We start from the raw sequence: 14,098 nt of genomic DNA on the forward strand, positions 1-14,098 counted from the left end.
CACACCATAAATTTACTAGCACAGCGCTGTGCCATCTCAGTAAGATTATGGCTCAGTGATGGGTTCTCACTGGTCAAAATATTTTAAGAAAGCCCTCGTCCTTGACAAGCCCCAATACCTCAAAAAAATCCCACAACAAATCACCAGGATCACACTTAAAGCACAACTACACAAGTGTCTTCCCCAGCACAACTAAGAGGACAGTTTGCTATTCTACAAGGGCAGCAAAAGCATCTTAAAATTACTTTGCCAAGAAGAAACAAGAAAACGCACCAAAAATCCCCCAACAAACCTCCAAAAGCCCAAAAGCAACACTCTGCTGAACAACCAGGTGATTCTGCTCCAAGGGTCTTCAAAGCTTCACACAAACCAAAATCCTAAAGCTCTTGTTCCATGTAACTACAAAATAGAGGGCTCATCAATACAAACTGCCCTATTTTCAAAGTAGAGCTTTGATAGTGATATCCCCAGGGTGACAGAAAAGGACCAGCTCTAACACTTCCAGGAGGAATTTCCAGTTTCATTTTCCCCCCAAATCTGACCAAGTCTACTTCTACACATGAAGTCAAAAGCAGCAAAATGTACTTAATAATCAAAATATCTACACTGCTTTAGCAATATAGCTGACTGTGGCTCTTAAACTATCATGGAATAAATGTGTTTGTATAAAGCCTTCCTTTTACATTTTATTATACTTGCAAGTTGCAAAATAAAAGCTGGCTACTCCAGAAGCTTTGTTTGTTATTAATTCCCTTAAGTTTAGAAAATTATTTCATTCTAATTAATTGTTTTATTTATTTTTTTAATCTCATGAGAAAAATGGTCTTCTTCATCTTTCATATGCAAAACAGCTAAAGAGAGAACAATTTTTTATACAGAGAAGGAACTCCAATTAATAGAGATCTTAAATATGTGGGGAGCTGTTATGAATTTTGCCATTGATCAGACAGCTGCCTGAAAAAAAAGTGCCTTTTCAGGAAAGTGACATAATTAGAAGTAACCCAATTCCTTTTTGTTTGTGTTTTTTTCTCCATCTGCTTATCTAGATTAAACATAAAAATTAATGAAACCCAAATGATGTCAAATTTGCTAAATTTACATTTCTCTTTCATATACTTTTAGTGGACCTGCATCCTGCGCTTCCCTCAGTTATGAATTTCCAATGCTCCATGGACATTTGAAAGCACTGTTACATTTTTAATAACCCAACCTTCAGTATCTGCAGTACTATGCAATTCATTTTCCCAAATTCCATATATTCCCTCTTAAAAAACATCACCCTCACCACCATCACAATAGAATAAACCACAGGATTCAACACACTTCCAAACTAAGTGGAAGTGCCAAAAAGAGAGTCTGTTCTAAGCATCTTTAGCTTTTCAAACTAACCTTAGGAAAGTCTCCACCAAGCCTGTAAACACTGTTTCAACAGAATTTCTTTTGGAAGCATATATAATGGAATTGTAATAAAAATAGTTACAGAAAAAAAAGCAGTGAGAGGCGTAGAGCTCTGCAATATTTATACCACCCAGGCAGACAACACAGAGAACCCATCAGCGAGGTTGAAAACTGCAGCACACAGAACAACTGACAACAGCAGTCAGGTATAAGGGGCCATAAGAAACAAATGCAAAACCCCTCCAGCTGCATAAAATTGGACACTGACTACTACCTTTAAAAGTGAGCAGAATAATAAATTACAGTTTTACTTTTACAGTTTTACTTTTACAAATAAAGTCCATGTAGTCCTGATTCTTATACCAAAAATATGTCATACAAGCTAATGAAAGAAAAATTGAACAAGTGCACGCATGCTGCAGCCAGCCAGGAAAGAAATACATTTACAATTGTATTAGCAAGATCCACTGGCTGTGCTATCTTGGATGCTTTAAGGGCAGAGCAATAAAAAATTACCATACATAACTGCACTGTTCATATGAGCTGCCAGAGTGAGTACTGGCAATTAACAGGAGGGGACTGTCAACAAAGCAGGAATGAGTCAGGATGTAAAGAAAGGAAAGATCTTTTGTAAAGCACTGATCCACATTCTCATCTGAGCTGGCCAACCTCTTCACCAATTTGCCTTTCACAATGGAATAAAGGATCTGAATGCATGGAGGTGGAAACCACGTTTCCCTGTAAACAGATACACAGGTGTATGTGACAATCCAGACAACTTCACCCCAGGGAGAGCTGGGCAGCAGCCTCACCCACGCTCCTCTTCTGGTATCCTCAAGTTACTCATCAACAACACGAGTTTGCCAGTCACACCGCTGGCACAAACCCTCTGCAGACCAGTTGTCTCAAACAATTCTCCCACCACTGCTCTCTGAGTATTTGCTCTTTTGTAATGAAAATAGGTCACCTGCCCTAAAACAGTACATTTTTGTTTTAAGTGCAAGAGAGAACAGCTTCCCTGGCAGCCAGGCTGTCTTTTGACATAAAAAGTACACTGCAGTATATACACATATCTGTGCACTGAAAACCCAGAGATCTGCACATTTATTACTAAAACCATAGGCAGTCATAGGGAAAAATGCCTCAGACAAAAGGGGGAATCTTATCAAAAGTAGAACAACACAAAACCCACCAAACTGGATGAAACCCACAGTCTGTTTAGTCCATTTATATGATCTAATGCCAAACATGAATTTTTCACAGAAAGTGGAAGAGCAATATAACATAGCACAGTTAATTCGTGCTCACTTCTACAGCCCTTGTGGACTTGAAGTACTGGAGAGATTGATTTAAATGCAAAAATCCCAAAAGAACTAGAATATTCTCCCAAATGCATTTCCATTAGCTGTGGACATAGTAATTAAACAAAATTCCAACTTTTGTGGGATTATCACTTAATCATTAGCCTCAACATTCTCCTGTGGTAGCCACTAAGGTTCCACTAAGTAATTTACAGCCTGCCCCTAAGCCTCCCATCCCCACTCTTTCAACCAGTAGCAAAACAAACACACACACAAACAAACAAACAACAACAAGAAAATCTCCTCAAGAACCAAGGAGGAAAATGCTGCATTTTATAAACAGGTTCACAATTCAGAAATATCACAAATGCCACCAATGAGTACCATACACCTACAGACTCATCTCAGGGATACCTGGAATGGAAAGAAAGCCAACAAAAAAACCCCGTTGAATTCAATTTCTTCAAATCTATCTAAAACATGGCCCCTGAATTCTCACTTGTTTATTGCTGTAACAAAACTGCCTGACAGAACTATGGGGTTTCCATAATAAAGTCAAAACATCTGTGAAAAAACACACTACAGAAAATCAAATATAACCTCCAGAGTTTCAACAGAGCTTTACTGAAAAAGAATAAGAAGTGCAAGTGCTGAGTACTTCTGTTTAGCAAGGAGGAACAACCATTTTATCAAGTCACTTGCAGTGGACATATAAAGAGACATACCTCTCACCCTCCATTCTTTTACTCCAGGACAATGAGGTGGTAAGGAAAACAATCTCAGTTCCCAGGCACAGAGAACTTTGAGGAGAATAGAAATTTCTCTGCTAAGGACCCTCCAACACCTCCAAAACCCAGTTTTTATATAAGTACCTTATTCTGATAAAACAAGCAGCTTGATTTTTCCAAGTCAAAATTCAAAACCCAAGTGTAAAGAAGTTTTTGCATTAAGAAAGACTCTATGCTTTTTATTCCAAAAGTTCAGAAAAAGGTGTTTTAATACCATTTAAGCCCTTTCTGGTTTTACTCATCTGAATCCTGGAGGCTCCTGAGAAACAAAACTCTAGCAAAACTTGCAAGTTTTATTCCTACAAAAGCCAGTTCGATCAAAATAGCAGGAGTATCATTTTTACTTATGATCACACAGAGGGCAGATTCACACACACTGAAAACTGGATACACAACAGGAACCCAGGTGATAGAGTTATAAAACCCAGAAAAAACATGGTCAGTAATCACAATCTGCATGAGACAACTCCAGTCTTGAGCTGAGGCTTTCTGACATCAGAAGTTAAGTCATACCTGACAATGACAAAAATTATGATTCAATCATTCAAATACTATAATAATACTATAACAAAAGAAATTATGACAAAATGTACTTTCTTTAAACAAATTAATAAACCTGCCTTCTGCAGAAAGGGTATCAAATGATACAGAGATACGACACCACCACTGTACAGCACCCTGTATATACTCATATGCATACAACACACATCCCAGAAAAAGTGAATTGGTTAATAAAAGTTCAAAAGAACTAACCCACTAAAACATCTTTTGAGCTTTTTATCTAAAAAACATATAGAAACAGAAGAAATAGGAGATCTGTGCTTTATAAGAAATAATTCACAGAAAGACTGATTGATACTTTGAGAAATACTGGGTTTAATACACACAGGTATGAAATGCAACTGCACCTTCTTTTAACTGTACGCATAAGATAACTGGAAGCACTATTGGAGCAGATGGGTGACCCTTATAAATGGGAGATGAGGGAATCAGAGGATTTCGTTCAGAACAAGGACCAGCTGTTCTGCAAGGTCCAATGGCCCAGGGCCCAAGCTGATGGTGCACCATGCAGCTCAGCTGTGTACCTCTGCTGGCTAACACAAGGACTGATGGGCCACCTTGATCACCTGGACACCACCTTGTTAACATTCTCCACAGTCATACTGTGAGCAGCAATGAAATGTGTCCCTCTTATGCTCTGCTTCCCACTAACAGCATGCAGAGAAAAGAGGAAATTATTCTCACTGGCCATGCTCCCCTCCTGGGACATTCCTCTATGGACAACCAGGATTTTCAGTACATCTGTCACCTTTTCTTATGACCTGGGGAGAAGATGGTCACCTGCAATCAGTTCCTACAGCTCTTGGACTCAAGTGTCCTACTCCAAGTCTGCCATGGCCTTTGAACCTGTGTGCAAAACTGATATTATCAAAGAAAGATTGCATATGGAACAAATTGGTTACACAAATATTCACAATTTTGCATAAACTACAACAGCTGCCTCACATTTTAAACATGTTCTCTATTCCCTAAAATATATTAAAATGCTAGGTGAAATGATGAAAGGTCCACACAGGCTTTTGTTTAAGACAGAGCTGCAATTCTTGGAAATAGTCAATGCCCCTTAACTTTGAGTTTAAACAATTATTAAATATACAATAAAGAGTTAAATTGCTGCATGCCTTAAAATCATAACCATTACACATAAAGCCATCCCTTACCCATTGTTTGAAAGATTCAAGTTATCTTAATATTTTTTACTAGTAGTTCATCACTATTAGCATAACATTAAGAATTGTTCTATGAACATCACTTTTACAACAGAACTACAAACAATGTGACTTTTCCTGTCAATTTTTTTATACAAGCATCAAAGGAAAGCCCAATAGCTAATTGAGAAGTAAAGAAAATATAAAAGAAAATACAAGAGCATGATTAAAACTAAATGAAAAAAATTAACTTGAATTATTGAAATACAAAAAAACCTTTTCATAATCCAAGAGCAGCAAGATGTGACACACTGTGATACTATTTGTGGCTTCCCAAGCTTCACGAGTCTGTTTTCAAATTCAGAAAATTTACATGGCTGTAATATTATATGATTAACAAAGGTGATGCTCATGGTGACCATTGTTCATTGCACTTTCATAATGCTCCTTCCTGAGTCTGCATTTTCAACTCCTAAAACTTCAGTGAACTGTTCCTGAACACTGCACAGGCTTCCCCATCCACACAACTGCTGCAGTGTCACAGTGACGCAAGGGCTGTTAATGGCATGAAGGGTGACAGATCCTGCACTGCCCAGGGACCAGAGGTGAGATGTCCCTCACACCCTGTGCTTTTTGCTCCACCCCACAGCTCCTGCACTGTGGAACCCTGCCCCACCTGCACCAGCACACACTCCAGGGGCAGCAAGGAAGAGGGATGAGGAGCTGCAGAGAAACACAAGCGCAGCACCCACACGCTTCAAGTTCCTGCAGCCAGCAACTCACAGCTCTGTCAATGAGGCCACTCTAAAAACTTTCATAAGGAAACACCCAGGCCCACAGAGGGTTTTACAAACAAAGTAACAAAAATTTCAAAACACATCCCTACACTTTCTTTTTCCCATGAACTTAGTGGAAATATCTACGGTACCATTCCAAGTTATCTTTGGAATAAGGCTATATTTATCTACAGAAGGCACAGAGGAGGGGAAAAGAGCCTAAGAAGCCAAGTAACTGGAAAGACTGTTCACAAATGGAACTATGAAAAATAACAAAGCAATGAGCTGGTGTTTGCCTGACATCTAGAGAAAGATGACAGACTAAGGACTCTGCTTTACAGTACTTTACCAAAAGTCTGAATACATGCAAACAAAACAAAGACTCAACCAAATCTTCATGTATTTGACATGTAAATGGAAAAAATGATATTTCTTCTTTCTGGAGGTATGAATGAGAAAGAATTGAAAACATTTCAGTTGAGAAGGCTCAGAAGCATGTGACTAATTTTGAGAGGAATGAAGATGTGATTAGAAGGTCATTTGTATTTCTACCAGCCATTCCTGCATGAAACTATGTTAGAGAGATCAGATTCAGACTTTCTCCTCCTCTTTTTCTGTCCAGGATCTATGGTCACCTTTCTGACTTTATCTTTCCTCCCTACACATCCTTCAGGCTGTAAGGTGTAAAAAAGAAAAGGAAAAAAAAAAAAAGAAAAAAAAAAAAAGAAAAAGAAAAAAGCCTTTTTAAAAGTAAGAAGAGTTGATCTGTTTGTTTCCTGAATGTTTCCTGAAACTATATTCAGTGGGATCACAGAAGTCTAATGGTTAGAGAACTGATAAGAATATGATAGAAACCAAGCCCTGGATTGAGAGATCCTCAAACATTTATGCACTTCTCAGTGCATTCACTCCACCAGAAGTTCACTTTGCTGTTCATACCTGACACCAAACTAAACCAATATTATTTAACTTGCCAGAAAACAGAAATAAAGCAACATAATCCCAAAGTATAGATGGTCTTCAAATTAAGGCATGTGACAGGGGCAGAGGGCACACTTCAGAAGAATCACAGAATCACAGAAGTTCAAGACTGGAAGAGACCTATAAGATCATCAAGTCCAGCCGATGTTGGAACTTGCATCCTCTATGATCTCACAAACTACAAAACTATGAAAACAAAAATTCCCTGAAGACTCCACCTTAACACCACATCAAGAGAAGAAAACTCATTGTGACTCTGTATAGGAAGTAAAATAGTTAGATCATTCTTGATAAAGTGGTTGTAACATGCACAGAAATTAGTATCAGACTTGCCTATGATCAGCTTCATTTCCTATCAAAAGCACGAACAGTAACACAGAATTAAATCCACACTTTCAGACTGCAAAGGACAACCAAATCATGTCTTTTCTACAAGAGACACCCTGGAAGTCTTTTAGTGAATAGGAAAAGGTTGTTTCACCAGCTTCCCCAAATGGTCACAGATCACATCTGATCTCAATGCAGTGTACAGACAGGAGGGTGCCTATAATTTGTCTAATGTGATAACCTACAACTTCGATGTAGCTTCAATAAACAACTGCAAAAGGTGGAAGCTGTGATGGTAAAGTCAAAACATGTAAATATTTGAAGGTGCTCCTCCAGCAGGGCTGCACTGCCAGGGAGCTCCCATTGCAGGGCTGCACTGGGCTCCGACTGGTGAGGTGGGAGCAGGAGGGCAGGACTCAGTGATAAGACTGTGTGCTTTCAGCCTTAAAATAGACAAATGCAAATGAAAGCATGCCCAGGTCACCTCCCCTGCCATTTACCACAGAGCCCACAGTGATGGCCATCACTTTCTCACAGTGATTTGTAAAACTTGGATTTTCAGGAACAAAGCTTTAGCCACCAGGTTTCACAAATCTTTCTCTGTGTCTCTGCAAATAAATTTCAGAAGTTAGATAAGGGTTCACAACAACAAAGGCCCTTTTTCTAATCTCAACCTTGGGATAAAGAATATTTTTATCAGAAGGAGGTATCAAAAGACAAGACAATGGAGAAGTGATGAATGTTTAAGGAGCTCATGGCTTGTACTTTCACTTAACCAAGTGCGTATCTATAAATATATTTCAAAGTTGCTATTGCCAAAATAATTGTAAAATTTAAGAAGAAACACATTAGTCTAACACAGCTATTTTTTGCAACCAAGGAGAGCTCTTCCTTTGTAATGATGTGTATCAGTGTTAGCCTGCTCTTGAAATTCATCATAAATGAATGCTTTATGACACATGCTTGAATTAGAAGAACCAGATAAAAACCCAAGGAGTTTTATTTCTTGTATTGTTTTTTAAGAACACACATCCAAGCCAATTAAAATTAAATAATTCACCTTGTGATATTTCTCTTCTAACAGCTTACAGGTAATCTTTGCCCTGAATTGAAGCAGCAAATTCAGACAACTGCGGTCTGAAGTTCATTCTTATGTACAAACACAGCAAGGTTGTCTTTTCCCCCAGAATGTCTCCTATACATGGAACCCAGTGTAGTCCAAATGTCATGGCTTGAGCCATTTTTATCTCAAATGATACTGGTATAACACTCACTCAGCCATCCAAATTAATGGGTTCACATCATGAAACTCCTTCATAAAAGGTCCACTCCTGTCACATTTATGCAGGATGCTCTACTAAAGTCATGAAACTGAATTATCTGATGCAATTAATTTAACTCTGTTCAGGAAAAGGGGAATTTGTGTATTCAGTAATCACTGTGCTTGGGATATTTTTACAATGCATTCCTCCATTCTGTGCTCAATTCTACCCTAAGCTGCTTATGCAGATATTAAACAGAACATGTGATTCACTTGTGCATCTTTATTCTTTTAAAACATCTGATAAAGACAAGGAATAGGTCAATTTGCCCCTGTGGAATTTCACCAACTGACCCTTATTCCTAGAGCCACGAATAATATTGGCAAATTCTCTGGTTACAGATATATTTTATTAAGTGACATAGCTTCTCTTAGTTGTGGACTTCCATTACATAAGATGGCCAGACAGCAAAACCTCTGCCACCCAAGGATTTTTTTCTAGATGTACTGTCTTCACCATAAGAAAAATTCCCCCTTGAATTTGTTACTATGACAATGTATTGCTCTGGAGATCTGACTATGGTGGAATGGATTTACATTTTCTACCCCTACTGAAGTCTTTGTACACATGAGAAAGCAATCACTTACACATGGGATTACTGGTTTCTTCCAAATGCACAGGGAATATTCAACTCGTTGAGAATATATTGGAAATTTATTCAGAAAATTACCATGTAAGTGCCAATCCAGAATTAATTCCAAAGTCACTGATAGGCTAGACCAGCTTCATGTTGACGTTTCACCAGTCATTAGCAGCAGAATGAATAAATATTTTAGAATACTATGGGGATATTAAGTTTTATTTAACAGTGGAAATGCTGAAAGATAGCCAAGTAGAAGTAACAGTGAGACCACAATTTCTTCATATAAAACCTGGCCTTTGCTGTATTTGCAAGGCATTTGCTCCTTCAACCACACAAGCTCTTTGTTTTATGATGCAGTCATTACATGGAAGACTCCAAAGCACTTGGCAGCACAAGCAGTGCAGCAGCAGCTCAGAGATCCCATGGGCTCCAAGGAGAAAAACCTTCCCTTTCAGTTTTGGGACTCACTTGTCAGTGTTTCAGTAGACTCCTCCTTCTCCCTTGCCCAGCTACACTGGGCAGTGCTGAAAGCAGGTAGTGACTGAAACCTGCTTCTTAAATCCCATACTGTCTGGCACCTGCCAGTAGTCCTCTCTTCTCCCACGCATGAAAACAAGCTGTGAGGTTCTGGACACACACCCCCATTGGAAGAGGGCAGCACAACCTCTGCCCAAGGTCTGGGACTCTGCAGGCATCCTTTGCCACACACAGCAAGCAAGGAGCAGCAGCGGGCACAGGGCTGCGCAGGATGAGGACAGGGGAGCAGCAGGCACAGGGCTGTGCAGGATGAGGACAGGGGAGCAGCGGGCACAGGGCTGTGCAGGATGAAGACAGGGGAGCAGTGGGCACAGAACTGTGCAGGACACAGTGTAGCTTTGCCCCTGTGCGCTCTCTGACACCCTGACAGGGTGTCTCTAAGGGTTCATGCCTGCAAGGACTGCCCACAGCAGTGCTGCTGCATTGCTTCCTTCAGCCTAGCCTAGAAGAGCTGCCCATGTCATTGCTCCTGCTGCCAACATCTGCCACCAAATCACACAGTGGTTCTGGCAAACCCAGCCCATTGAGTCAACAGTCACTTCACCCATAAAAAAATGGGAGTCCTCTGGCTTTCAACTGCATGTGTATGCTAGATTTTTTTGTTTGTGGGGATTAGAAGGGATCAAAATCTCTCCATTTCTATGTCCGATGTGCATTATACTTCTACTCAATATGAGAATTTATCAATAAATCTGGATAAGCGTAATTAAAATACCCTTTAAAAGGCAGCAGTAACAATAAAGCAAGGGCCAGAAAACATGCTTTGTTCAAATGCACAAATTACAGTTTTAATCCATTACCTAAATTATTTATCTGTCCTTCTGCCAAGTACAGTAGTAAGGGGTACTTCCACAGGTGGTGCTAGGGGCAGTGTTTGCCCAGCACGCCCCGGAGCACCAGGACAGCCGAGCTGCACCGCCTCGGCACCCCGCACCCCTGGTCACGCTCTGATTTCCAGAATAAAATCGAGGGGCCAGGGGCATCCCCGGCCACCGGGGCGATCCCCCGACACCACAGCGGGCGCAGGGTCTCCATTGCCAGCGCCGTGCCGGGATCGCCGTTACCGCGGCAACGGCGCGGCCGAGCCCGCGGCCCCGTGAGGCGGCAGCGCCGGCCCGGCCCGGCCCGCGCGTTGCCGGGAGACGCGCCGTCACCACGGCGACCATCACGCTGCCCTCCCGGCGCTGCCCTCCCTCCCGCCAGCCCCAACACCAGCGCGGAAAAATAACAAGAAGCACCCGAGCCGCCAAGGGAGCCGTCAGCGCCACCGCGCAGTCCCGGCGCTGCTGCGGGCCCAGCACACCTTCCCCGTCCTGAGGGGGAAGCACGGGCCATGAACCGCAATCCCGGCCCTTCCCGGCATCGAGGAAAACGCAGTTTGCCAGCCTCAGCATCTGCTTTCCTGCTTTGCGGATGGCAGCCATAGATCATGTCTCTTTACTAACACTGGTCGTAAATGAATGCCAGATCAAAAAAAAACGCAAAATGAACAGAAAAACACCACCCCATGTCTGTTTCACTGAAGCAAAGGAGAAAATCCAGGCTAATCCTAAAGGCCACCACAAGCGCCCATCCACCACCAAGCGCTGGTCAAGGCACCTGGGCACCAACTCAACCTGGTGGACATCCTGGGGCTGCACAGGCAACATCAGCCTCGGCTCTCCCAGGAGAAGAATGAGCCCATCTCCTCTGAGAGAGGGAGGGAATCGGGCTTTCACCAAAGGGGATAAGTGGGCACTTCAGAGCTCTCCATTTGCTCATCTGCATTTTTATTTCAGGCGCTCCTCTGCCAAAGGGCTGTTGCAGGCAGCCCGCAGGCTCTGCTCAGGAACGCCGATGCCAGCAGGGCCATGAGCCGGTAAAAGGTGCCCTGGACACGCTGAAGAGGCCAGGCCGGACCGGCGCTCCCGGGCATCCCGCACTCGCACATTCCAAACTGTATCCCTTGATTACATTAGTGTCTTACCCAAGAATCATATTCAACATCGCAGAAAAACATTTAGAATTGTAAAATGCATCTAGTTCTTACCTTTGATATGCCTGAGATGTGGGAGGTGTATTGAACACATGCGAATATGGGTGATAGGGTGTCTTTTTCAAAGCCTGAATAAGATTTTGTCTATATTCTGGGTCTATACACCACAAGGACCCCTTTCCAATACTCTGCAAAGAGAAAAGAATTAAAAAAAAAATCAAATATTTGATCTAATGGCACAGCCATATTTATTTAGCAGTTTTTGCAGGAAAAGCAGTGACTTTGGGTTTTTTGTCTGACAGAAGTGAATATAACTTGCTTGCCAGAGATTATTGCTCCATTAATAATGTATTATGACTGTATGATTTAAATCACAATTCTGAGGGAAAAAAAGAATGAATGTTTGGTCGCTCTCTCTTGTTACTAGTTAATAGGATTTAATAATATCTGGCAATTTTCCAATCACCTCATATTGGAAAAATAAGAAGCTACAGTTAACCGTTAAACAGAAACTTTGAAAAGAAGTATCTTGGTTTTTGAAGTAGTTTTCTTTTCCTTTTGTTGTTATACAAACAGAAACAAGGCTAAAAAGGAGAGGGTTAAACACCCTAGCAACTGTTTTAAAAATATAAGGACTTAATCCTCCAACCCACATGACATCAATACCATTATACTACAAGAGGAAATTAATCATCTTTTCTCCCCAGAGGGGAAAAAAAATACCAAAAAAACCCAAAACAAACCAACGAACCAAAACTAAAAAAAAAACCAAAAAAAAAAACCAAAAAAAAGAAAAACCCACAGTATAATCAGAGTATAACCATTTAAGTGTGTTGTGAAATTGTGATCAGCTAAAACAACAGTTACTGTAATTACCCTTTCTGGACCCAAGGAACAACACCAGCAGTTAATCTGTAAAGTAAAGATTACACTAAAATTCAGTGTTTATTCTGCAGTTACAAGCAGTGCAATTTCATTTCTTGTCTCAATCCCATCAGAGGTCAAGCTGAGGATTTTGGATTGTTTTGTGTGAGTTCCTAAACAAACATGAAAACTGCCTCAGCTTCACTATGAAAGCATATGGAATGATGGTTCAGGAGCAGTTTTGCTCTGCTTGATCATACATAAACACAAACACAAATCCTAACTGTTGACTGAATTCAACTGACAGGCATTAAAGGCATTATGCTATGATTTTTTGGTAAATGTTAATGCTTTCTGGACCAGGTGGGGGAGGCTGTGTTACTGCCTCTAGCTGCTTTTCAACTCAGGACCATCCTTTTCCTCTACTTCAACTTCTGTCAGTGAAACAAAGCTCTCCGTTAACATGTTACAGAACAAGCACACACAGACACACAGAGAATCACATCAGAAGAAGGACATTCTTTTCTTAAACCATATAGAAGACCAAAACCAGACACCTGTTTCCTTTTGAAAACTTGTATCTTTGCCCTACGACTTCCTAAGTGCTCCTCTGCCCCACGGACAGCTTTAGGATACACAGTGCAAGGTGCAAAGTGCTTACAGAGAGCAAATGTGCACTAAATTCTCCTCCCCAAAAATAAATGAAAAATAAATGAAAAACAAAAGTCTTCCCCAATGTCCCTGGATGGCTTTGTGTGCACCTAGAAAGTTTCCAGCACCATGTGAAACTTGGCTTGAAAGAAAAGGAGAACAGCCAGCAGGAGCTGTGACAATCTTCTGTCAGAAAGAAGCAGGGCTGCATGCTGCTCTGGTGGAACAGGAGCATGGGGTCAAGACTCTTCAGGATGGCTTGCAGGGCTCAAGCATATCCATCACTTTGCTGCCCACAGGTGACCTACTAGCAGGCCACAGAGGCCACACCAGGAGCTGGAAGATGTCTAAGGGGAGACATCTTCTAGCACTTGAAATGAAGCAAGGTTCTAATATGGCCACAAAAGGCCAAGACTAAAGGGCTAGAGAGAAGCAAGCAAGGCTCTGTGGCTCTGATCTCAGCAAAGCACTACAGTCAACAGCTGAGAGATCCAGTGCTGCTGTCAGCTGAGGAAGCTGTGCACCACAGTCCTCACAGCACTCTGCAAGGAGGAGGTTGTTATGCTTAGCCCTTCTAAAATATGGGACAATGAGCCAGACACATGACAAGGCCAGTAAATGATTCTTAGGCAAAGGACAGAGTCAAAAATAGAATTCAAACATCCCAAATTCCACTTCCATGCTCTATCCAAGACCCAGACTAAGAACATAAAATTTCCTTTTAAGCAAGCAATGAGCAAAACTAGGAAAATTTTTCAGGAGAAAACCTTTGCTGGATTCCTTACTTCTTACAGCATGGGATAAGCTTATAAAAAAAGCTACACTTAAATACCAACTACCTTATTTGTACTTACTGGAACACAACATATTGTTTCCAAACTTCTCT

At 41.2% G+C, this 14,098-nt stretch overlaps 1 protein-coding gene across 2 annotated transcripts in view; it reads right to left on the bottom strand.

The window, feature by feature from the left end:
- The window catches only part of FOXN3 (forkhead box N3), a 204,636-nt gene that overhangs the window by 89,137 nt on the left and 101,401 nt on the right, over positions 1-14,098 (bottom strand). For both annotated transcript variants that reach the window (XM_058806241.1, XM_058806243.1), the window contains one exon: positions 11,752-11,885. In XM_058806241.1, coding sequence (XP_058662224.1) covers positions 11,752-11,885 — 134 coding nt within the window. The remainder of the gene's footprint in view (positions 1-11,751; positions 11,886-14,098) is intronic.

This window comes from Ammospiza caudacuta, chromosome 6, assembly GCF_027887145.1.
Source record: "Ammospiza caudacuta isolate bAmmCau1 chromosome 6, bAmmCau1.pri, whole genome shotgun sequence".
In the NCBI taxonomy this organism is placed as follows: Eukaryota; Metazoa; Chordata; class Aves; order Passeriformes; family Passerellidae; genus Ammospiza; species Ammospiza caudacuta.